Raw genomic sequence first — 24476 nt, 5'->3', positions numbered from 1 at the left:
TTACCGAGAGTGTGGGATGTCGTCTTAACATCCTCCCAGGATTTATAACAAGTTTTTGAAAAATTTATAACATTATATTATAGATTAAATATATACACAATAAATAAACAATAAAATAAATATTATTACTTTTGTTACCTTTTTCTTCTGTTTTGGAGTTTGGAAAAATATGGAGGACCTTTAGAGCTTCGTGCTGATAACGTGTTGTGAAAAAGTAAAAAATTTATAGTAAAAAGTAAAAATCTCAAACTCTCAAAATTTACCAAACTACACACTTTATAAAATTTTTCTCTCTACTCACTTGTGAATTTCATCACAAATGGTGAGGCTATTTATTGAATTTCTTTACAAATAATCTAAAAATAAATTTATCATTATCTACATCATCACACACTAATTTTCAATATTTACAACTCTTATTTCAACATTCAAATATTCAACACACGTGTTTTAAATATTAATTTTCAACGTAAATTACTAATTTTTTTTTTCCATAGAAAATCTATTTAGATAATATAAAAAAATAATGAAACTTTGACTCCAACTGGAACAATGACCCAGCTTGACCAGAGAGCTTCATGAAACTCCATCAAATTTGAGTTCTATCCTCGCTCACAACCGCCCGCCTCTCTTGGAGTGAAAATTGAGTGTTATTTTCGTTTTCAGGTACTCGATTAAAGATTATTCATTTGCGCTATATAATGTATTTCTCATATTGGTTGCAATTTATTGCTGATAGATAATTTTTTTCTATTTTTACCTGTTTTGCAGAGTACCTTGCATAAGGATTGACTTTAAGCAAAAGGGTTTGGTCATACACTGTAAGAAAATAGGATTTTTTTGTTTAATTTTATTCCTTCTCGGTTCGACATGGAGTAGAAGTTTACTTTTTAAAAAAAACAATTGTCGAGTTTCTAGGTCTTGGGTACCGAAGAATTGAGTAATTTGAGGGCTGATATGACAGCTATTCATCTTATATTATTGAATCTAGCTGATCACTTTCTTTGTTTCCCTCGAATTTTATAGTACCTTTAGTTTAGAAATTTATTTCTTAATTTCAATTCTGATATTAGCGAGAATGTGAGATTATGACGATGATGAAGTCTTAAAAGGTATAAGTTTGCCTCGTCAAAACGGAAGTGGAAAAGATATTGCCATGAACATAAAAGCTTGTAAATTCTTCGTGTGGTGAATACGTAAAGACAGATTACTGTAAGGGTTTGTTCTGGTTTCAGTGAAGGTTGACAAGTCAATTGAACATATAATTAAAGATGAGTAATAATAACAGCATGATGATGATGTCAGCTGGAGGTGGTAGAGGAGGTAGCCGTGGAGGAGGAGGTGGTCGATCATGGCCATCGACAACTTCAGTCTCATCTTCCGGAAAGAGGATTCAGAAAGAGATGTCGGAGCTCAGCATGGACCCTCCTGCTGACTGCTCTGCCGGCCCCAAAGGGGATAATCTCTATCATTGGGTCGCCACTCTTTTCGGTCCTCCTGGTTTGTTTTTGCCTTCTTTTAAATCTGAACTTTCTGTTGTTCAGTCTTGGGCATGCTTCTATGGTTGTGTCAAGCTAGTATATTCCACGGAATTCCTCAATTTAAACCTTGTGTGTGGTGAAATCGTAGATGATAGTCTGTTTCCACTGTTTTAAATCTCATAGAAAATACCCTCTTTGTTTGGCTTTCAAAGAAATTTAAAATCAACATATATTTTAATTGTCATATCGATGTAATCAACCAAATTCATCATGATGATCATCCAAGTTCAACGGAAATTTCATCTGGTTAGTATGTTTTGTGGAGTCCCTTAATTTACTGGTTTCACCTTGATCTTGGAAAAGATATGGACAGAGCGATTACTTGTGCGTGCACTCTCTTTCCACCATTCCCAGCAAGAATTTTCCTTGAATGACTAAAACAAAATGTGAAAATTGTACGTATTTTATGGATGTATAATAGTTTTTTTTTTTTTTTAAAAAGGAATCATATGTTTGAAAACTCGTTTCCGGAGATCAGTTTTCATCTATACTTTCTTTTATCAAATGAGAAAGCTATGTTTTCCCCTCACTTCTTTATATATCCTTTTCCTTCTCTTTAATGTCTGCTGTAGACATAGCTTCTGAAAAATAACTATAATGCGATTTGAGAATGGGTTCATCTGCTGGACATATTGAGCAAATCATATGTCTAAAATTTGTTGCCCTGGCATGGGTTTTTTCTGTTTAAATGTGACAGATCTAATTGAGCTTCTCAAATTATTTGTAGGGACACCATACGAAGGAGGCATATTTTTCCTAGATATAACCTTTCCTAGCGATTATCCATTCAAGCCTCCTAAGGTAATGCGGCACAGCATTTAAACTAAGGTTGAGTTTGGAGAGACCGATGGATTTATTGCTATTAATTCGAAATCTCTAGCTCCAAATCCACCAATCTAAATGTAACTTAATATAATTCGTGAGACAATCTACATACACTTTGAATACAAGTGGCAGATACCCTCAACGGAAGAATCACGGTCTGACACTGTGAATTCTTTAGCTTTACTTTTTCTGACTTTGGATTTTAGGTTTGCAGGTTGTATTCAAAACCCGCATTTACCATTGCAATGTTGACTCTATTGGCAATGTTAGTTTGGATATCCTGAAAGATGGTTGGAGCCCTGCTCTAACAATATCAAAAGTTCTGCTTGCTCTCAGATCGATATTCACCAGCCCCGATATCTGTGAGTGTTTTTAAACTTTGAATAACTCATTTTCTTTCTTTTTTCGAGTGATTAATGAAGAGAAGGGCAGACCACAAGTTCTTCCCTTGCTTTCTGAGAATGTAAGGTGGTGGGTCTGTATGCTCTCGGGCCATTGTTTTTCTTGAGTTTTATTTTTGGGACCTTTCTGTGTTCCTAGTTTCACGCAATACCTGGCAGGATCAATAGTATGTCTCTTTTATGTTAAAAGTGTTGGATCTCGGTTTTCTATAAAAATTTTTATTTTATTTTGACAATCAAAATATGTTTTGCTTTGGCGCTCGTATGATTTGACAAAAAACATTCATAGGATGTTAAAGAATTATACCTTTGGTGAATAATTTCACTTGGCACCAACTACTCCGGTATTAGCGGACGTAGCTCTTGTTGTAAATCCCTACGAACGTTCTTCGATCCACTTCTTTAATCTTCGAATCAGGTCCACGACCGGATTACTTGTTCCTCTTCTAATTTGCACTAGAAAATTATAAATACTTTTCCGTAGAGATAGAACACGAAGAAGAAATCGATTCAATTCTATTAATTAGAATTGCCGAAAACTTCTTGCAAAAGAAAGAAGAATTTTCGAGAGCAGTGCACACAAAAATTGGGAAGAGCCGAAAGTATTTTCTTTTTCAATTCCAAGGAATCTTCGAATAATTGATATGCCATTAAAATAAAGAAATCTTATTATTTATTTAAGCCATCATTTACTTAATTAATCTAATTAATTAAGTAAACTCAAGATTCTAAAATCCTTATTCATTGTTTTAAAGCTTCGGTGGTCTCCCTTTTCAACCAAGTCAATACATATTCTATTATTTCAACTAATGGTCATTTCCTTAATTAATCACATTAATTAAATAATTAGATTTCAATAAATCTTTGACTCTCAAAATTAGCACACTCATAATCATCCAATATTATTTTCTTTGTGTGCAAGTTTTTAAATTATGATATCATGAATATTTTCATATTACATAAATCAATACCATATTTTATAAAAACTTAATGGGCTATATTTTAACTTAAATAAAATATAATTCAATTATTAAAGTCCATTTGAACTTTAATAAATTAGCATGATGTGCTTATACTTTTACAAGCCCATGCTCCCATTACATTAATTTCATCATAATCCCGATCGACGATCCAATATCATCGATGTGACAAATTCAACTTGTTTGTTATTATGATGCACACTTTAATTTTGAGATCACCAATGTCTAAATAAGGCATATGTACTCCTTTTGATTGTCTTAACAGTCATGCTCTCAAAATTTCTATAAGCTTTTATAAACTTTATTTATAAGCTTATCGATTGATCATATCGAACTTATTTCTTACAAATTCAACTCATTGAATTTATTATCTCAACGGGAACAAATAAACCAGTGCTTGTGTGACCCTCAATGGTTCAGGGATACAGCTAGCCTTGGGTTCACAACTCTTTGTGATTCAGGACATAATCCTTTATTCGGGCTTACCCTAGTTAGCCTCATTCTTTTCATCAACACCTTGATCAAGAATGTCAGAACTCATTTCTGATTGTACCCATCGGATCATGGTAAGAGCGTCTAGTAGCATCGCCCCATGATCCCCTAGGTATCACTGATAGTGCCTGCAAGAACCAATCAATTATGATTAACGTATAGTATGGTCCCTTCATCTCATATATCCCGATCGAATCTGCAACCATTGGTTCATCGAGGGTTGCATAATAATTCGATAACTATGTGATACATATAAATAGTGGCATCACATGTACAATTGGAGAACTCCTTCTCCAATGTACATCTCATACTCTGGCCAGAGATTTCATGCACTATTATTACATCAGATCACATAGGATATCCACACCCGTAGGTGAGCGGTGAATCCCCGACTACAATGCACTGGCTCCTATATGTGTCGCAACTGTACCCAACCTCGCCACCTGATGACTCTCCTGGAGCCGGTAAACGAGTCAAAGCACAGCCCTAGCATATAGAGCCTCAGTGTTGTCCCGGGTCGTAAGGACTAATGGTGTACAATCATAACCACGGACTTATCCTCTCGATGAATGATAACCACTTGGAAAGTCCGAGGGAGGGTTGTTCGGTATAATCATCATATGACTACCCATCTGCATGTTTGGACATCTCTATGCCCTTACCAAGAAACGCAGTACACAACATCACAGATGCTAGTCTCGAGCTCAAGCGGCCTTTATCCCTGTTTTAGGCGGCTGAATCCACTAGGAACGAATTTAGAATATGCAGTGTTTACAAATGAGTTTCAATATCGAATTACGATTCATTTGTATTAAAGCATAATCAAGGACTTTATCTATGCTGTTTGCATGGGTATACAGATAAAGTATAACAAGATCATAAAAAGTTAAATTATATTAAAATGAAGATTGTTTATTTCACTTGAGTCAATAAATTCCCTAGCCAACCGTTGGCTTGCAGGGCATCTACTCTAACAATCTCTCACTTGCCCTAGAGCCAACTACCCTTAATCCCATTGCTTCGCGATGCTTTTCAAACAATGGTCCTGGCAAGGGCTATGTAAGTGGATCAGCAACATTATCTGCAGAGGGGACTCTTTCGACTGATATGTCTCCTCTTCCCACAATCTCCCGTATGATGTGGAACTTCCTCAGTACATGTTTGGATCGCTGATGAGACCTTGGTTTCTCTGCTCGTGCAATGGCATCAGTGTTGTTCCAGTACAACGGGACTGGATCAACTCCATTAGGAATAACGCCCAAATCTTGGACAAAATTCCTCATCCAAACTACCTCTTTGGCTGCATGAGATGCAGCAATGTATTCAGCTTCAGTGGTGGAATCCGCAACGGTGTCTTACTTGGAACTTTTCCAAGAGACAGCCGCACCATTAAGCATGAATACAAAGCCAGAGGTCGATTTCGAATCATCTACGTCACATTGGAAGCTAGAATCAGTGTAGCCTTTCAATTTCAATTCTCCACCCCATAGACCATGAACAAGTTCTTAGTCCTTCTTAAGTACTTAAGAATATCTTTCACGGCCTTCCAATACATTGGACCAGGGTTTGCCTGATATCTGCTTGTAACACTCAGAGCGTAAGCAACATCAGGACGTGTCTATATCACACCATACCTGATACTACCAATGGCTGACGCATATGGAATATGTGTCATCATCTCTATCTCTTCATCAGTTTTGGGACACAAAGCTTTAGATAGAGTAACACCATGACATATTGGTAAGTATCCTCTTTTGGACTCTTCCATAGAGAATCGTTTCAAAAATGGTATCGATATAAATGACTTGGGTGAGCCCTAGCATCCTCTTTGATCTATCTCTATAGATTTGTATTCCCAATACGTAGGATGCTTCACCCATGTCTTTCATGGAGGATTTACTGGCTAACCATACTTTAGTTGAATGCAGTAATCCTACATCATTCCCAATGAGCAGGATATCATCAACATAAAGTACTAGGAATGTCACCGCACTCCCACTAACTTTCTTGTACACTCATGGTTCCTCAAGATTCTTAGCAAAACCAAACTCTTTGATAGTGCTATCAAATCTGAGGTTCCAACTCCTTGACTCCTGCTTGAGACCATATATTGATATCTGAAGTTTGCATACCTTATGCTCACTTCCTACTGATGTGTATTCCTCAGGTTGAGACATATATATTTCTTCTTTGATGTCTCCATTGAGAAATGCAGTCTTTACATCCATTTGCCATATCTCATAGTCATACCATGATGATCTATGGCTAGTAGTATTCTAATGGACTTAAACATAGCAACTGGTGAAAAAGTTTTCTCATAGACAACTCCTTACCTTTGAGTATAACCTTTTCCAAGCAGTCTTGCTTTGAAGGTCACTACCTTCTCATTTGCCCCAAGCTTTCTTTTGTAGATCCATTTGCATCCTATGGGAACGATTCCCTCAAGTGGATCCACTAATGTCCAGACTTGGTTTGAATACATAGAGTCCATTTCTGAATGCATGGCTTCAAGCCATTTGGTTGAATCAGTATCAGATATTACTTCTTTAAAGTTCATTGGATCACATCCAACACAAGGCTCATCATGACCTTGTTCATGAAGAAGTGTATATCTTGCAAGTGGTCTAATAACCCTATCAGACCTCCTAGGAGCTTGTACTTCAACTACTGGGTTTAGCTAAAAAAAATGAGTAGCAAACTCAATACCATATTCACCTTATCTGGTTCTTGGGAAATGGGTTCAACTTCTATAGTTGAGGGAGTATCTTGAATTTCTTCAAGTTCTATCATCTTGCCTTTTCTATCTAATAGAAATTCCTTTTCCGAAAAGTGGCATTTCTTGAAACAAACATTTTGCTTCATTGGGATGATAGAAATAATATCCAACAGAATTCTTTGGATATCCTACAAAGTAGCACAAAGTGGATCTACTATCCAATTTGTCTCCCACTGTCTGCTTCACGTAAGCAGGACATCCCTATATTCTCTCGTAAGAATATTTCGGAGTTTTTCCCATCCATATCTCATATGGTGTTTTATCCACTGCTTTAATATGGACATTATTCAACAACATTGCCGCGGTTTCAAGCGCAAAGCCCCAAAACGATGTAGGCAATTCAGTGAATCCCATCATTGATCGAACCATGTCAAACAAGGTTCGCTTACGACGTTCAGAAACACCATTCAATTGTGGTGTTGCTGGTGGAGTCCACTGTGAGAGAATCTCATTCTCTTTTAGATAACCCAAAAATTCAGCACTCAAGTATTCTCCACTTCGATCAGATCGAAATGCCTTAATACTTCCTTTTAGCTGGTTTTCTACTTCAGATCTGAATTCTTTGAACCTTTCCAATGCTTCAGATTTGTGTTTCATCATATAAACATACCAATACCTCGAATGGTCATCAGTAAAGGTAATGAAGTAGGATTGCTCATATTTTGTTCTAACACTTAGCGAGCCACAAATATCTGTGTGGATCAAATCCAACAGACCATGCGCACGTTCCACGTTTCCATTGAATGGAGTTTTAGTCATTTTTCTTTTTAGACAGGACTCACAAGTTGGTAGAGAATTTATGTCTGACAAGTCAAACATGCCTTCTCCCACTAGTTTGTGCATCCTTATTTGGGAAATGTGACATAGTCTAGCGTGCCATATTTGAGAGGGATTTGGATCATCTAACTTTATTTTGTTTGTTGTTGAAATCATGTTTACTTTGACATTCACTTATCATTTTCAGAACATTTCTGGCACATATAATTTCTTATGTCCGGACTTCTTGCAGTGAAATAAATATGTTCTAACTTATCGGGCTTTGTAGGTCTTTTAAGTGTCTTTCAGAGTTTGCCTCTTATTGGGATTGTTTTTCTTGTGAGGGGCAGAACATCTCTTTCCCTTACCTTATGGGCCATTTTTTCGTCCGACGAGAAGCCCATTATAAAAACAACAATTTCTTATTTTATGGTGATCTCATAAGTCATAAGCGTATTGACTAGCTCTTCAAGCCTATAATATATCTTATTCAACTTGAAGTTCATCATAACCCCGTCAAATGAGGAAGAGAAAGACAACAAATTAATGTTATCTAGTAACTCATTAGGAATCACATATTCCAGGCCCACCACATCCTCAATAAGCCCAGTCATACGTACACTACGCTCATGGACCAAAGCCCCATCTTGCATTCGTGTAGTCATGAGCTTTTAAAAGTGGTGTGCATCACTGTACGAGTTTCATGTATCATGCAACTTTTGCATGTGTATTCGAATGTTAGCAGCATTCAACATTTTCTCAAACTGTCCCTACAGTTCATTTGACGTAGAAGCGAGCACATCACACTTTAGCTTGCATACTATGGTCCTACCATCTTGCATGCTTTGTCAGTTCAGCAAGACTGACATTAGTGTGTATGTCATTTTCTCCGAATTTAGAACAATTTTTCCCAATCAGTCTTGAAAATTAGATTCGGTTAGCTTGTTACTAACAGAAAATATACTGATATGGAAACAGAATAATGGTTGCTGATTATTTTAAAATAATTTTAAGATATAAAATATGGATTTTATTTTATAAATCTCCCTCCCACTATTTTGACATTTCCACCACCGTCTGATGAAAAAGGGAAATCGTATTTCCTTAGTGGGCACGTAGAGTCCAATTAGCCAATTATAATCCCAAATAATATCAGCCAATTATAATTTCTAAAAGGTAGAATCCAATTGCATCCCTATGCAACCTCCGCGTGTTTTTCCTCACGTTTAATAAGAACCCAATAATATGACGTCGTTTATTTTCGCGTGTCAAACCAACCCATCAATATTGAATTGTAGTAGACGATCGCCATGAGTTCCCCCAATAATATGAGCCGAAGTCATGGAAGTTCCACTCAATTCACATCATATGTCCGGTGGAAGTCACAGCTTTCCGGCGTACAAGCCTCCCCAATAATATGAGCCAGACACTGTCCGCGGGTAGCGATCAACATGCAACCACGGTTGATGGAAGGCAAGGAAAAATTAAACTCCTTTAATTTTTACTTTTTCGGTTTGATATAAATTTTGAATCTTATTCAAAATGAGGGATTTTAATTTTAAAATTGTCTCATCATTTTAATTTAAAAATCGCGTGCCACGAGTTTGTATGTTTGCTGGATCCATGCAACTATATTATCTAATAATATACATACATGCATACTACTATATATCGCATATATCATAATATGACATTCAACAATAAATAAGGATGATCGATCGCCAACACTATTAGATCCATGTGAGCCATACATGGATCTTGGTCCAAACCTAGGTGAATGCAGGGATGCAAATGCAACTATTACAAAAGCTTCCAATATTTTACATGTCTTCGTCTTGATCATCGGGCCCACCATCTTCCAGTCTTGATCTCCCACTATTTCTAATATTACATTTAAATAGCCATGGCACATAAGGGATACATCTCATGGGGTGGGAACGGGCCATAAACCAGGCCCACTTTAACAATATCAAATATTAAAAACGAATAAAACAGTAAAATATCCTAACATACACCTAACACATTGGTCAAGGCTCTCGATCATCCTTCATGCATTTAATATCAAATATTAACATCAAATTAATTAAACAATTTAATTAATTGATAAATCATATATCTAATAATTATATCACTAACCACCACAATTATTAAAGAATTTAATAAATTAAATAAACTCCTTTATTTAATTTTCAATTAAATCAATGATAATTGATTTCTTATAAAAACTCATTTTTACCATAAATAATTAAAATCATATTCTAATTATTTATTTTACAAGAAAATTATTGATTTTCCAAAATTAATTTGTTTCGAAATAAAAATTGAACCAATTTTCAAAAATATCAATTTTACCCAAAATTTTGAAAAATCAGAAAATTGCACAATGGGCCCAAACAATTCAAGCCCACCAATCAGAACGCTTCCCGAGACGATCCCGGGAAGTCGCCCCCGCTGCCCGCCCGCTGCCCGAACGTTTCGGGCAGTGGCAACCACCTGTGCGCGCAGGGCGAGCACAGGTGCGCGCGGCGCAGCGCGCAGCGTGCGGACGCTCCGCACGCCGCTGCGCGCTGCCCAAGGCAGCGCACGGCGTGCGGACCCTCCGCACGCCGCTGTCGCGCTGATGTGCGCGCAGGCGCTGCGCGCTTAGCGCGCTACCCTGCGCGCGGGTCTGCCCGGAACAGTTCCGGGCAGATACGAATTTTTCCTTTTTTTTTTCGGAAAAATAAAATATTTTAATGGTGCATTAATTTTCTGAAAAATTTTCTTGTGTGGTTAGAAACAAATTATTCAAAATTAAACCATACGTTTTAGAAAAAACCTTGGCTCTGATACCACTGTTGGATCTCGGTTTTCTATACGCCCAAACGCAGCGGAAGTTTAAAAATTTTTATTTTATTTTGACAATCAAAATATGTTTTGCTTTGGGCGCTCGTATGATTTGACAAAAAACATTCATAGGATGTTAAAGAATTATACCTTTGGTGAATAATTTCACTTGGCACCAACTACTCCGGTATCAGCGGACGTAGCTCTTATTGTAAATCCCTACGAACGTTCTTCGATCCACTTCTTTAATCTTCGAATCAGGTCCACGACCGGATTACTTGTTCCTCTTCTAATTTGCACTAGAAAATTATAAATACTTTTGCGTAGAGATAGAACACGAAGAAGAAATCGATTCAATTCTATTAATTAGAATTGCCGAAAACTTCTTGCAAAAGAAATAAGAATTTTCGAGAGCAGCGCACACAAAAATTGGGAAGAGCCGAAAGTATTTTCTTTTTCAATTCCAAGGAATCTTCGAATCATTGATATGCCATTAGAATAAAGAAATCTTATTATTTATTTAAGCCATCATTTACTTAATTAATCTAATTAATTAAGTAAACTCAAGATTCTAAAATCCTTATTCATTGTTTTAAAGCTTCGGTGGTCTCCCTTTTCAACCAAGTCAATACATATTCTATTATTTCAACTAATGGTCATTTCCTTAATTAATCACATTAATTAAATAATTAGATTTCAATAAATCTTTGACTCTCAAAATTAGCACACTCATAATCATCCAATATTATTTTCTTTGTGTGCAAGTTTTTAAATTATGATATCATGAATATTTTCATATTACATAAATCAATACCATATTTTATAAAAACTTAATGAGCTATATTTTAAATTAATTAAAATATAATTCAATTATTAAAGCCCATTTGAACTTTAATAATGCTCCCATTACATTAATTTCATCATAATCCCGATCGACGATCCAATATCATCGATGTGACAAATTCAACTTGTTTGTTATTATGATGCACACTTTAATTTTGAGATCACCAATGTCTAAATAAGGCATATGTACTCCTTTTGACTGTCTTAACAGTCATGCTCTCAAAATTTCTATAAGCTTTTATAAACTTTATTTATAAGCTTATCGATTGATCATATCGAACTTATTTCTTACAAATTCAACTCATTGAATTTATTATCTCAACGGAAACAAGTAAACCAGTGCTTGTGTGACCCTCAATGGTTCAGGGATACAGCTAGCCGTGGGTTCACAACTCTTTGTGATTCAGGACATAATCTTTTATTCGTGCTTACCCTAGTTAGCCCCATTCTTTTCATCAACACCTTGATCAAGAATGTCAGAATTCATTTCTGATTGTACCCATCGGATCATGGTAAGAGCGTCTAGTAGCATCGCCCCATGATCCCCTAGGTATCACTGATAGTGCCTGCAAGAACCAATCAATTATGATTAACGTATAGTATGGTCCCTTCATCTCATATATCCCGATCGAATCTGCAACCATTGGTTCATCGAGGGTTGCATAATAATTCGATAACTATGTGATACATATAAATAGTGGCATCACATGTACAATTGGAGAACTCCTTCTCCAATGTACATCTCATACTCTGGCCAGAGATTTCATGCACTATTATTACATCAGATCACATAGGATATCCACACCCGTAGGTGAGCGGTGAATCACCGACTACAATGCACTGGCTCCTATATGTGTCGCAACTGTACCCAACCTCGCCACCTGATGACTCTCCTGGAGCCGGTAAACGAGTCAAAGCACAGCCCTAGCATATAGAGCCTCAGTGTTGTCCCGGGTCGTAAGGACTAAAAGTGTACAATCATAACTACGGACTTATCCTCTCGATGAATGATAACCACTTGGAAAGTTCGAGGGAGGGTTGTTAGGTATAATCATCATATGACTACCCATCTGCATGTTTGGACATCTCTATGTCCTTACCAAGAAACGCAGTACACAACATCACAGATGCTAGTCTCGAGCTCAAGCGGCCTTTATCCCTGTTTTAGGCGGCTGAATACACTAGGAACGAATTTAGAATATGCAGTGTTTACAAATGAGTTTCAATATCGAATTACGATTCATTTGTATTAAAGCATAATCAAGGACTTTATCTATGCTGTTTGCATGGGTATACAGATAAAGTATAACAAGACCATAAAAAGTTAAATTATATTAAAATAAAGATTGTTTATTTCACTTGAGTCAATAAATTCCCTAGCCAACCGTTGGCTTGCAGGGCATCTACTCTAACAAAAAGCTCATTATTAGCTTTCGTTGGAATGCAAATAGATACTGGTTGTCCTGGGCAGCAGAAGTACAACCCATCCATGTGCTGGTTAGTTACATGCAATTCAAATGTGGTATTAATTACTAACATGCAATGTTTCTTGCAGATAAACCACTTGTTCCCAGTATTGCCAACTTATACTTGGCTGACAGAGCGAAGCACGACGAACAAGCAGCACAGTGGACACTAAGATTTGCAAAGTAGCTGACGTTCAAGTGGGGGGCCTATTTTTGGAAGGCTCGAACTCAAGTGTCCAGAAGTTATGACTGGATTAATTTGAACTTTCATCTCGTTTGTTGAGTGATACCGGAAATGCCTCACTTAATTACACGCTTTTATGGATAGATAGATAGATAGATAGATAGTAATATGGCATAGGAAGAGCATGCACATCTAAATGAACGTAAATTGTTTTTCTTTTTTTTGGTTTTTATTACCTGGATATCCAAACGAACTTCTCATGAAAGAACGGAGAGAATGAACAAGGCCATATATTGCTAAATTCCTACGTAAAATCAATCGGTGCTAGAAGAAATGATTTTGTTTTGTACGGATTAGAAGAACGAGGTTAAAAAGATCAACAGGAACTAATCTACCCCACATTGTAGGTCTAACATATTATACTTTCACAAGCTTATACAAAAACGTTGATCCCAGAGCATTTTCCAGGACTTACAAGTGGCCTGACGCACCGCTTCTTGAACTTCTCTCTTCTCTATTACAATTACACGGGTACTCTCTTACCTCGATAACGTTCAATCAACTGCAACAACAAATATATCAAGCTTGTGTTTATCATATGATGCAACAATACATGTGAAAGATAATATCTGGCCAAAGGGAATCTTGGACGGATAAGTAACCAATTTGTCTAGCGTTTAGAAAAGTTTTACAGGATGAAAAAGGGTAAAAAACTGCAAAAAAATTGCACAAGTAAATGCGTAAATACCCTCTAAATTAACAAGAGCATGGTTAAGTAACGGCCGATATTTGTGATTCTACGTTGCTCATTTTCGAGCTGACAACAAAGCATCAAATAATAATCCCAGTGTAGGATTTAGAATTATTACCAAGGTTATGTTCAAATAAGAACAATGGGAACAAAATATCTAGTTAAAAATTAAAATATTCTCTTTTTTACTTTCATATTAACAAGAAACCGATTAACCTTCTAATAGTTATATTTAATCTCTACCATTGATCATCATGCCTTCCCAAGCATATTGGCCACAAGAACCCTTCATTGGTGCATGCAACAGTAAATATATGATGCATACATTTGGTACCAGTGCAAATCAGCATTCAAACAATGAACAAGTGACCTTCATCTGAACTTCTAGTTTTGCTTAAAAAATAAAACAAAACTTCAAAGAAATACTAGACCCAAGAAAAAACAGATACATTTCTTAACAACACTCTCAAGTTTCAACACCGAAGAACATCTCGAAGGATAACCTTCTGTTACGACATTATCGATCAGTGGACATTGCTCAGCAATACTCTATCAGGATATGGGAAAGGGTTCAAGATAGTAGATGATTAAACAACACACGGTCACAGACAATGAAGAGCATAGTAATGCAATTTTTCATCTTGTTACGTAATTTTTATATCTTTGGTGTTCCCATCAGGATTTTGTGACAAATCAGAAAAGAAGATTCATTCAGGCGTTTTGGCATCCCAGCTTAAGTATATTGTAGATGATTATTAAATTTTAAATATAAGCTTCAGATAACAATGTTCAATTTAGTAACAAAATTTTCGATCCAAATAATCATTCGCTCACCGACTACTTTGAGTTACTTTATCATACTTCCGAACACAGACAAATTCAGGGAATCAAATTTAGTAAACAAACCCTACAAGAATACAACTAAACACAAGACCATCTTCTTTCCAAATGAAATCATAATAATAAATTATTGTTCTCTAAAATATAAATCCATATATACATACCGTTCTGACAAAAGGCTGCTGGAAAAGCCAACCAATAACAGGTATCTTCTGCAGAAAAACAGCCACTGTTGGCCAGAAGCCACTGCAAATAATCGATAATTAACAAAAATTGTTTCAGTCTAAGAAGATTGAAATTAAACCAAATAGAAGTTAACCGTTCATCCTTTATGCATAGCTAGTGTTAAACCTGAATAAAACAATGAATCCATACGACTCAATAATCATTCCTAGCACAGGCCATCCAATGATGACTAAGAAGAAGCCAACACCAAATGAAACAGAACCCTGCAATACGTGACAAAAACATATAAGATCGTTATAAAGAAATAAAAATGTTGACAAACAACAACAATGTAGAGTAGTCTTCGATGGCAAAGAAACCTTAAAGTTTGAAGACCTCAAGAAGAATTGCATGGACGATTTAAGTCCAATTGTTAATGCAACCCCGGACATGAAGAGGATCTGTTTTAGAAACATAATCAATATTAGCAAAATGAACGATGAGAAAGATACCAGTGAAAACAACTGATTGCCTAATACAAAATCACACTTACATTTCCCATCGCAAGTAGTCCTTTGTCGAAGAAGAAAATGATACCCAAAAATGAAAAAAATACTCCAAAACCCGTCAAACCAAGTCCAATTTCTGTTTCATTACATCAGATAACGAAAAAAGTTTTGATCAACCACATCAAAAACTTTATTCACCAAAAATAAATTAATTTAGAAGTCGAAAATCCAATGACTTTGCCTATTATTCACCATAACCATGAGAGAAAATATTCTCATTGGAGAACAATGAAAAAATAAAGGAACGATATTCACTTCATTCACGGTTGAAAATAAACAATAAACAATTCAAAATTTCATCAACACAGGCAAATCATATGAAAAATATCCACAAAAATACCTAATTACACAAGCTCCATATCAACTATTAACAAGCCAAACATATCATATGCAACAAACAAACACAAGCACACAAACGCAAAAAAGTTTCAGAACGCTGTAGAAATTATGGACAATAGATTAAGGACGATAGGTTAACATACTTTTCCGGTCGTTCATCTCAAAAGACATCATCTTCGCAGACGCAGATTAAGATACAATATGGTTCAAATCCCGAAATGAAACTTCGCACCACTCTGCACATAAATCAGACATCAATTACACAATAAAAATGCAGAAAATAACATGTACAGTGAGAACACAGTCAAGTTACTACTTGTTAACGAATTCGAAACACAAAAAATTAGGGTTAGAAACAAAACAATCACAAGATCTAGCACCCTACCTCCTAACTCCTGGAATATCTGGAGTCTGGGATAGAATTGCTCGAGTTATTTCACTTTTCAACGTCCAAAGGGAAGCAGTCACTCCATATCAATGAGAGGTGTGACGACTTTACAAATGAAACGACTGCATTTCGTTATTCGCAGATCGAGAGTTAAAAAAATAGGATTGAGACATAAAAGATTTAAAAATGAAAGACTCTGACCTTTTTTTTTTTCTTAAGGAGGAGTTCTCCTGATTATTATATCAAGTTTTAATTAAACTGTTAACTTAATAAATTAATTGTTATGATCTATTTTTTCTCTTTCTTCTTCGTCTACTCACTTCTTCTCCGTCGACCAAGAAGACTTCTTGTTGGTCTACCAAGTGTGGGAATTCTTCTTTGGGACCAGGTTTTGTGGACAGAAGAATATCTTGGTCGACTAAGATGAATTCCTTCTTGGTCGACCGAAATTAATTTGTTCGACTATAAGATTGATTTATATGTCATGATGCATGGCTTACTGAGAGACTGTGTATCCCGTTTCGGAAGAAAATGAATGGCCACGCAACATTAATTTTCCATTGGTGTTACCCCTTTGTTAGAGAAGAGAGTTGGCAGAAGAAAACAAAACAGAATTCCTTCGATCGGTGAATTCAGCAAGAGATAGTTTGAGGGTCGACCAAAGTTTTATTTTTGGTCGACCATGAGCCTAATGGTCGACCAAGACCATTAGTTTTTTTGGTCGACCATCAGGCTCATGGTCTGGGAGTAGCCTGATGGTCGACCATTAGCTTGATGGTCGACCATTAGTTTTTTTTGGGTCGACCATTAGTTTTTTTGGTCGACCATCAAGCTAATGGTCGACCTTTAGCATGATGGTCGACTATTAGCTTGATGGTCGACCATTTTTTATTTTTAATTGATATTAATAATTGTCGAATTAGGATAGTTGTGAGATTATTATTCCGTGATTCATATGTAAATTAAAACATATAACGTAATGCAATTATTATTCATATTTTTTGTTGTAGGATCGTGACATATTTTTTTAAAATGTAACATGTCGATTATTACATATAACATAATCGTGAAATTACGCTTCGTATTTTTTAAAATATAACGAAATAGTTCGATTGTGATTCTACGGTTCATAGGTAACTTAAACATATAACATAATCATATTTTTTAAAATGTAACAAAATACTGAGATTGTGATTCTGTTATTTATATGTAATTTAAAACATATAACATAATCCTGAATTTACGTTTCATTTGGTTTTTTAAATTTAACATGTTTGTGAGATCGGGACACATGTCAATTATTACATATAATATAATCGTGAAATTGCGCTTCATATTTTTTAAAATATAACAAAATAGTTCGATTGTGATTCCTCGGTTCATAGGTAACTTAAAACATATAACATAATCATATTTTTTAAAATGTAACAAAATACTGAGATTGTGATTCTGTTATTCATATGTAATTTAAAACATATAACATAATCCTGAATTTACGATTCATTTGGTTTTTTAAATTTAACATGTTTGTGAGATCGGGACACATGTCAATTATTACATATAATATAACCGTGAAATTGCGCTTCGTATTTTTAAAAATATAACAAAATAGTTCGATTGTGATTCCACGGTTCATAGGTAACTTAAAACATATAACATAATCATATTTTTTAAAATGTAACAAAATACTGAGATTTTGATTCTGTTATTCATATGTAATTTAAAACATATAACATAATCCTGAATTTACGATTCATTTGGTTTTTTAAATGTTACATGTTTGTGAGATCGGGACACATGTCAATTATTACATATAACTTAATCGTGAAATTGCGCTTCGTATTTTTTAAAATATAACAAAATAGTTCGATTGTGATTCCACGGTTCATAGATAATTTAAAACTTATAACATAATCATATTTTTTAAAATGTAACAAAATACTGAGATTGTGATTATGTTATTCATATGTAATTTAAAACATATAACATAATCCTGAATTTATATGATAAATCGTGAATTTACGGGTCTAAACCCTAAACCCTTAAAACCCTAAACCCTAAAACCCTAAAACCTAAAGCACATTGGTCGACCAAAAGGACAGTGGTGGTCGACCAAAAAAAGCTAATGGTCGACGCACAGTGGAGGTCGACCAAAAACCACAGTGGTCGACCAAAAAGCGCAGGGGTCGACCAAAAATAGAGTTGTCGACCAAAAACAAGTGTGGTCGACCATTATAACATAGAACATATTTTTTTTGAGATTGAATCATATGTAAATTATAACAAACGGAGGCTAGGGTTTACGTAACAAACGTGTCCAATAATTACATAAAATTATTCTATACATCACAACAATGACCAATCATTAAGAAACATATTACAAGCTAAAAAATATCTAAACTCAGATACTAATTTTTCATCAAAAGTTAGTACTAATTGGGCACTCTTTGTAGACAAAGAGTATCCAGCAACCGCTAACACAAATGCTCCGCAATCTTCACTATGAAAAATAAAAATAAAATGAAAAGTTATTATTTGCTGTACAATTAAAACAAAACAAAAAATGAAGTTATTATATTTTAAATCAACTTACTGTATAATCTTGGGACTGAATTCATCACGAAGCTTTACATAAATATAAAATCAAAAAAGTGCATTACCTCACCTTCCGAGGACTCCTCTGTAATGCTTGGAAGGTTTGGCTCAAATATCTGTTGGGTAGCCAGATTATCATCAACACCTAACAGCGTACATTAAACAAATTAAAATAATAACAACTTTAATGCAAATATGAATAGACAAGGTGTAGTGTAATAACCTCTCGACGTGGTCGCCTCGCCACCTGGCTTACACGCATCCGGAGTCACTTGAATATCTAAAAATAAAGTTTATTGTTAAATATACTATAGATAAATATAAAATCGAAAACGTGCATTAACTCACCTTCTGAGGACTCCTCTGTAATGACTGCAAGGTTAGGCTCAAATATATGTTGTGTTTGGCTACTACTGCCAATTTCCCTAGCCAGATTATCATCCACACCTAACAGCGTACATTAAACAAATTAAAATAATAATGACAATTCTACTAAATCATTCTATTACATAAACATAAATATAATTAATAAAATTAACTCACCAAAATCTGCCTCGGATGATTTCCTCTTCCGCCCTCTACTATAGGCAACGCTATAATTTTTGTTCTGATGCACTAGCATGTTAGACCTCATCTCAGCAAAACCAGCTCTGATCTGTTCAGGCATACTCGATCTCAACTCATCGAGACCAAGATTAAAACTCGATTTCATGTCATCTAAAGCCATATTTATATTCCGGATACACGCTCTGGTCTCAATAAATTCTGCTGACATCTTAACATACATAGACCTAACGGAATCCTCCAAGACAGTCAACCGCCTCTCGAAACGATGCTCCAAGGGTGATAGCTGGCGGGAAGGATTGAGTCCAAAGTGAACTCTAGGACCCGTACGCATAGGAGAACTCGTGCTAGAGCTGGATCTATTGAGATCTCCAGAACGGGTGCCGGAAACGTCCTGAGATGCATGTGCAGAAGGCGTATGCTGGAGTGATCTACTCATCACCATAAATGTTGCCGGAAACATCAGGACTTGAATGTGCAGAAGGCGTGTCCTGGACTGAGGGAGACTCCAAAGGGTGCTCGCTACATATGACTGTTTGACCTTCCCTCCAGAGCTCGAGCACCCGAGTGACGACCGCATCAGGCGCAGAATCAACAAAAAGACCGGTCGCAGTAGCGATGAATCTTCTCAAATAGCGATGAATCTCGCCAATCTCTTTATATATGTATTGAATTGACAATTTGCATCGAAGAATTACATCCCTGCCTAGTTTTTTCGGCAAATAGACCTGTCACAAAAAATAAATAAATACGTTAGTAAAGTTATAAAAGATTGGTCGACCAAAAAGAATGGTCGACTACACAATGTCGACCAATTTTTATGGTCGACTAACAAAATTGGTCGACCATAAAATTGGTCGACAATGTGTGGTCGACCATCATAAAATTGGTCGACCAATAATGGTCGACCAATTTTTATGATCGACCAAAATAGTTGGTCGTCCACAAATGGTCGACCAATCATTTTGATCGACCATAAAATTTGGTCAATCGACCACAAAATCAAAGTCGATCTCAACTCATCAACGAACACCGCAGCAAACCTAAATCGACAAAAATGCAGAAGCAAAATATCGACATAAACGTGAAAATTACCACATTTTCGTTTGCCATTCCTTCGATTGAGTTTGCGTCGCTTCGACTGAAGGGTTTTTCCGTGAACGGCGGGTAGGGTTTACGGGGGGAGGTTTCTCTGTTCTTTTGCAAAGATTTGTTTGTGTGGATTTAATTGTGTGTTTAAAGATTTTAAACTTAAAACACAGGGACATAAAAGTAAATGTACGTGTGGATCCTTTTTTTAAAAAAAAAAAACACATTTGAGTCCCTTTTCCCTAATTTTCCCCAGATGATCTCCCCTCCCTTGTCTAAAATACCCCTAATGGAAATATTTATATTCACGCACATTAAATTTTGATATAAACATTATTTTATGCATGATAATTTTCTATATAAAATATAATTACATCAAAATAAATTTTTCTATCTAATTTTAATTTTTAATCACTATATAAATTATTTAAAATATATTATTTATTAGTGTTTTTATTACAATATGGACGTTTTTTTTAAGCGTAAAATAAATTTCATATATTAAAATATTTATTAATACAAAATACACGAGTATTTTTGGACAAATCAAAGCAGCTAGGATCTACAAAGAAACAGTAACACCAGACATACAGGAGCCAAACAGAAACATACAATAGTGTTGGGGTTATATTTTAATTATGCCAAATTTATTCAAACCTAAGTTCCAGAAAGAGAACTGACAATAGTCTATAAGAGCCATCGATAATTTGAATTGATTTGAATAAATCAAAATGCGTCCAAATAGTATGTGATCATAGAGAGATGATGAGAAAAATCATTGAATGTGAGAAAAACCGTCCAAAAACTCAGAAGAAAATAAGATCGGTAGAAACAAAAAAGGACAGACATCCTTTGCACAAATGCTAAAAACTCCATGTAGAAATTTAATAGTTTAGTCAAGTGTTTTCATTCCAGATTCAAATAGTTCGAGACATTTTCTTTCAGATTTACGCAACATTATTTCATTAAATGTTACTATTTTGTAACTTCCTACATTTTATTTAAAATATAAATCATGTTAGGAGTTTATATTTCAATTTTTAACAGTTCTTTAGTTTTCTTCGTTTATGTCGTTATTGAAATGTCCATAACTTTTTAACTTTAAAATCCTATTAATTTTTTTATAAACGTCGAAACTTGCATACAGAATAACTCAAAATTTCCAAAATCCAACAAATCTCAAGTGCATACAAATCCCTAAATCGTCAATTAACAAAAATCATACGTCAATCTTTAACATTTCGAAACTAAAATTCAAAATAAAACATAAAAATCTCTAAATAAATTGATGCAATCCGGGCCAAATGGAAGAGCCGGGTCGGATGCTCCACCGGATCTGCTATTAAGATGTTTGAAGAAATAAGAGCAAGATGTCCGAATCAAAAGCTTTCTTCCTGAGACAGCTGAAAGGATCCGCAACAAAGAAAGTAACCACGTGAATGGGCACCGGAGGGGTATCCGGCGTGATCACTCCGATGCTTAAGTCAGTGAATGACTCAAGCTATAAAGCAATATAACCAGATAATGGTTGTGATATTGGTGTGGAAGATAAGCAATAAATGTGTGTATTTAAGATCTGAATAAAGAGTGATTGCAAAGAAAAAACCTGTTATTTATAGTAGGAGATGTAATGATGACCTCGTTCTTTGTGCTGCTCATTAATTATAGTAGGGCGGCTGATTATATCCTATTATTCTGACATGTCAAATCTCATACTAGTCACATTTAACCTACCTGATTTTGTCAACCACTTGGATTGGTGTCAGAGATATGTCGGCCGCACACACCCTACTTTGTTGGTATAATTAAATGCGTCACTTATATCGAAGTGGCCTGGGAAGAAGGCCTCCCGAGAACTTGCATGAGAGCCCAGGGAGAATATGTCCCGGGTGTTCAATGGCCCGGCCCTTTGATGGGCCTCTTCACAGATTCTCCCTGTCAAGCTATACCTTCAATGTCCCGGGTACTTTTCAGATCCTTCCATTGCCTCGGATCATCCATGACCCGGGAATAAATCATATTCCTGAACCGGGCATTATCCATGACCCGGGAATAAATCATATTCCTGAACCGGGCATTATCCATGACCCGGGTCATCCCGGGACATTATCACTCCCTCCTTAAATAGTCGGGCTAGAGTCATACTCGCTGTCCCGGCTAGTCCTGTGTGCCCGATCAGGGAAGAAAATTTGTCGTTTAGTATCCTTGAGTCATTAGGGCTGATGTCATGATATTAGGGCTGACGTAAGCCCTACAATTAAAATCTGTCACATACTTTTCTTATTCCGAGAAAAGAAAATCATTGCGATGCTTCGAATTTTGAGCCCGTCTTTTCAAATATTCCACTCGATTTCCCATGTGAATCTCAACCATCCATGTGTTTTACGATCAACGGCTCAGATTAATTCCTTCGTCCCTATATATATCCGTACCTTAAGTTCATTTTTACTTTTTAACTTCTCGCGCTTCTCTTCGAACTTCTTCTTCTCTGACGACGCGTTCTACCTCAGGCGATCTCTTTGTTACCAGCCACAAGCCACCTCCTTCACCTCGTAAGTTCTCTTTACTTACTTCCTCTTGCTTCTTCTTGTTCTTTTTCATCATGTCTCATTCTACTTCCTCTACTTCGGGTCAAGACATCAGGGGTCTGTCGGAGGATAACTCCCCGACTCCTTCTGAAACCTGCGTCCATATCCCCATAGGTATCCCCATTCCTTCCTCCCGACTTCTTCCTAAAAAACAAACAACCAAAGCATCTTCTTCCCGACCTACTGGCCCCTAGGGCAAAGGGAAGAAGAAAATTACGGGGTCACTGTGGTTTTCCATTGTAAGTTCCACCCTTCGTTTCGGGGCTTCTGATGAAATTAGGTCCCTAGGATCGATCCCTTCTACCTATAGAATCAAAATACCCGGGCCAACCGATCACCCGGACACTCTGCCCCCAGGCTTTCAAATTTTTTTTGTAGAACAACTCAGGAGTGGGCTTCGATTTCCAGTGTAACGCCCCGAAAATTTTAAGATCCACGCAAACCACATGTATTTGAATTATTAAATTCTTTGTACTTTAATTAATTGTTTTAATTGCATTAATTAATTATGTGGTGCATTTTGACATGTTTAAAATATATTTTTCTACATGATTGCATTAAAGTGTAATTTTTAAAGGTTATTCGAGTTGCGATCGAGGAACGGAGACCGAGGGTTGAAAAATTGAAAATGTTTTTATTAAATAATTGTTTTTAATTATTTAAAATATGGGTGTTGGTTTTTCTTATTTTGAAAATAAGGGGTTTTTATGTGATTTTATACGGCGGGACGTAAATTTTATCGGTGTTGGTTTTTCAACAAAAATACGAACATTTTGACAACTCGGATAATAAATTCACAAACTTATTTAAACAAAATTATTTTAAATATTTTAATTAAATACTAATGGGCTAAGAAGGCTTAATTAAGTTGTTAATGGGCCTAAACTAGCAATTAGAATTTAATTAGGATTCTAAACATTATTTAAAGAATAAAACCCACCCATTAAACCTACAACCCCACGCCCCACAATCTCACAAATTCAGAATTCTTTTCCTCAGACTACACGGCATACACACAATATTTTGAAGGAGAAAAGTTCAAAAGTTTGCAAGGGTTCTAGCCGCCGTCTCCTCGTCGTCGATAGTCAACGAGAAATCTTGCGTTTAAAATGCAAAGGCACGCCATATTCTCTTTTTACTCATCATCACATCATAATATGTTTTATGCATGAAAAATATGGAAAACAAGTGACACTTTTGTGTATTTTCGTTTTTGTATATCACATGAAATTTCAAGCAAGGTTTTTGATTCCCAATTCATGTTATTATGTGTTTAAGAGGGCTGCCATGACTAGGACACAATTAAGCATTGTTTTTCATGAATTTAGAGTCCTAGCACATCACCTAAACACCACACACGATCATGAAGCAACCGGAAAAGCAACTTGCTGTCACATGTGATCATGGGTTCGGTTCTATGGGATTGTTGGCTGGGCTTGGGTTCGGTTGGGACCAGGGCTTGGCTAGGGTCTGTGAGGGGTCAAGGGAAGAGTCCTAG

At 35.9% G+C, this 24476-nt stretch overlaps 3 protein-coding genes across 8 annotated transcripts; 1 reads left to right on the top strand and 2 right to left on the bottom strand.

Annotated features, from left to right (window-relative positions):
• Positions 1-518: 518 nt before the first annotated feature.
• On the top strand, positions 519-13199 carry LOC142531464 (constitutive photomorphogenesis protein 10). 6 transcript variants are annotated; one of them, XM_075637615.1, is made up of 6 exons: positions 519-666; positions 772-821; positions 1289-1500; positions 2269-2342; positions 2581-2728; positions 12996-13199. In XM_075637615.1, the coding sequence occupies exons 3-6, from the start codon at positions 1290-1292 to the stop codon at positions 13091-13093; spliced, it is 531 nt and encodes a 176-aa protein (XP_075493730.1). In that variant the 5' UTR covers positions 519-666; positions 772-821; position 1289; the 3' UTR covers positions 13094-13199. The 6 variants fall into 6 exon arrangements, with proteins under 6 accessions (XP_075493730.1, XP_075493708.1, XP_075493715.1 ...); XM_075637593.1 differs by having other exon boundaries at positions 1236-1500; XM_075637600.1 differs by lacking the exon at positions 772-821 and having other exon boundaries at positions 524-666; positions 1236-1500.
• Positions 13200-13364: 165 nt separating this feature from the next.
• Positions 13365-16308, bottom strand: LOC142531495 (vesicle transport protein GOT1-like). Its single transcript, XM_075637646.1, has 7 exons — positions 16140-16308; positions 15898-15990; positions 15400-15491; positions 15227-15307; positions 15033-15130; positions 14846-14927; positions 13365-13652 (listed from the first exon to the last, which is right to left on the bottom strand). The coding sequence occupies exons 2-7, from the start codon at positions 15926-15928 to the stop codon at positions 13614-13616; spliced, it is 423 nt and encodes a 140-aa protein (XP_075493761.1). The 5' UTR covers positions 15929-15990; positions 16140-16308; the 3' UTR covers positions 13365-13613.
• Positions 16309-18488: 2180 nt separating this feature from the next.
• On the bottom strand, positions 18489-19905 carry LOC142537616 (uncharacterized). The gene is made up of 5 exons (XM_075643118.1): positions 19281-19905; positions 19086-19184; positions 18961-19017; positions 18803-18882; positions 18489-18680 (listed from the first exon to the last, which is right to left on the bottom strand). The coding sequence occupies exons 1-5, from the start codon at positions 19879-19881 to the stop codon at positions 18489-18491; spliced, it is 1029 nt and encodes a 342-aa protein (XP_075499233.1). The 5' UTR covers positions 19882-19905.
• Between the last annotated feature and the right edge of the window lie 4571 nt (positions 19906-24476).

The sequence above is a fragment of the Primulina tabacum genome, chromosome 2 (genome assembly GCF_025594145.1).
Source record: "Primulina tabacum isolate GXHZ01 chromosome 2, ASM2559414v2, whole genome shotgun sequence".
NCBI classification, from domain to species: domain Eukaryota; kingdom Viridiplantae; phylum Streptophyta; class Magnoliopsida; order Lamiales; family Gesneriaceae; genus Primulina; species Primulina tabacum.
The sequence above is the reverse complement of the archived record's forward strand: the minus strand, read 5'-3'. Positions and strand labels throughout refer to the sequence as shown.

Excerpts from the sequence above, each read along its gene's own strand:
- LOC142531464 (XM_075637593.1), top strand. The coding sequence starts at position 1,272 with ATGAGTAATAATAACAGCATGATGATGATGTCAGCTGGAGGTGGTAGA. Across the intron at positions 1,501-2,268 it reads CACTCTTTTCGGTCCTCCTG|GGACACCATACGAAGGAGGC; the intron begins GTTTGTTTTTGC and ends AATTATTTGTAG. Across the intron at positions 2,729-12,995 it reads ATTCACCAGCCCCGATATCT|ATAAACCACTTGTTCCCAGT; the intron begins GTGAGTGTTTTT and ends TGTTTCTTGCAG.
- LOC142531495 (XM_075637646.1), bottom strand. The coding sequence starts at position 15,928 with ATGATGTCTTTTGAGATGAACGACCGGAAAA. Across the intron at positions 15,308-15,399 it reads GACTACTTGCGATGGGAAAT|ATCCTCTTCATGTCCGGGGT; the intron begins GTAAGTGTGATT and ends TTTCTAAAACAG. Across the intron at positions 13,653-14,845 it reads AGCAGCCTTTTGTCAGAACG|TTGATTGAACGTTATCGAGG; the intron begins GTATGTATATAT and ends TTGTTGTTGCAG.
- LOC142537616 (XM_075643118.1), bottom strand. The coding sequence starts at position 19,881 with ATGCGGTCGTCACTCGGGTGCTCGAGCTCTGGAGGGAAGGTCAAACAG. Across the intron at positions 18,883-18,960 it reads CGAGGCGACCACGTCGAGAG|GTGTTGATGATAATCTGGCT; the intron begins GTTATTACACTA and ends GTACGCTGTTAG. Across the intron at positions 18,681-18,802 it reads AGGAGTCCTCGGAAGGTGAG|CAAATAATAACTTTTCATTT; the intron begins GTAATGCACTTT and ends TTAATTGTACAG.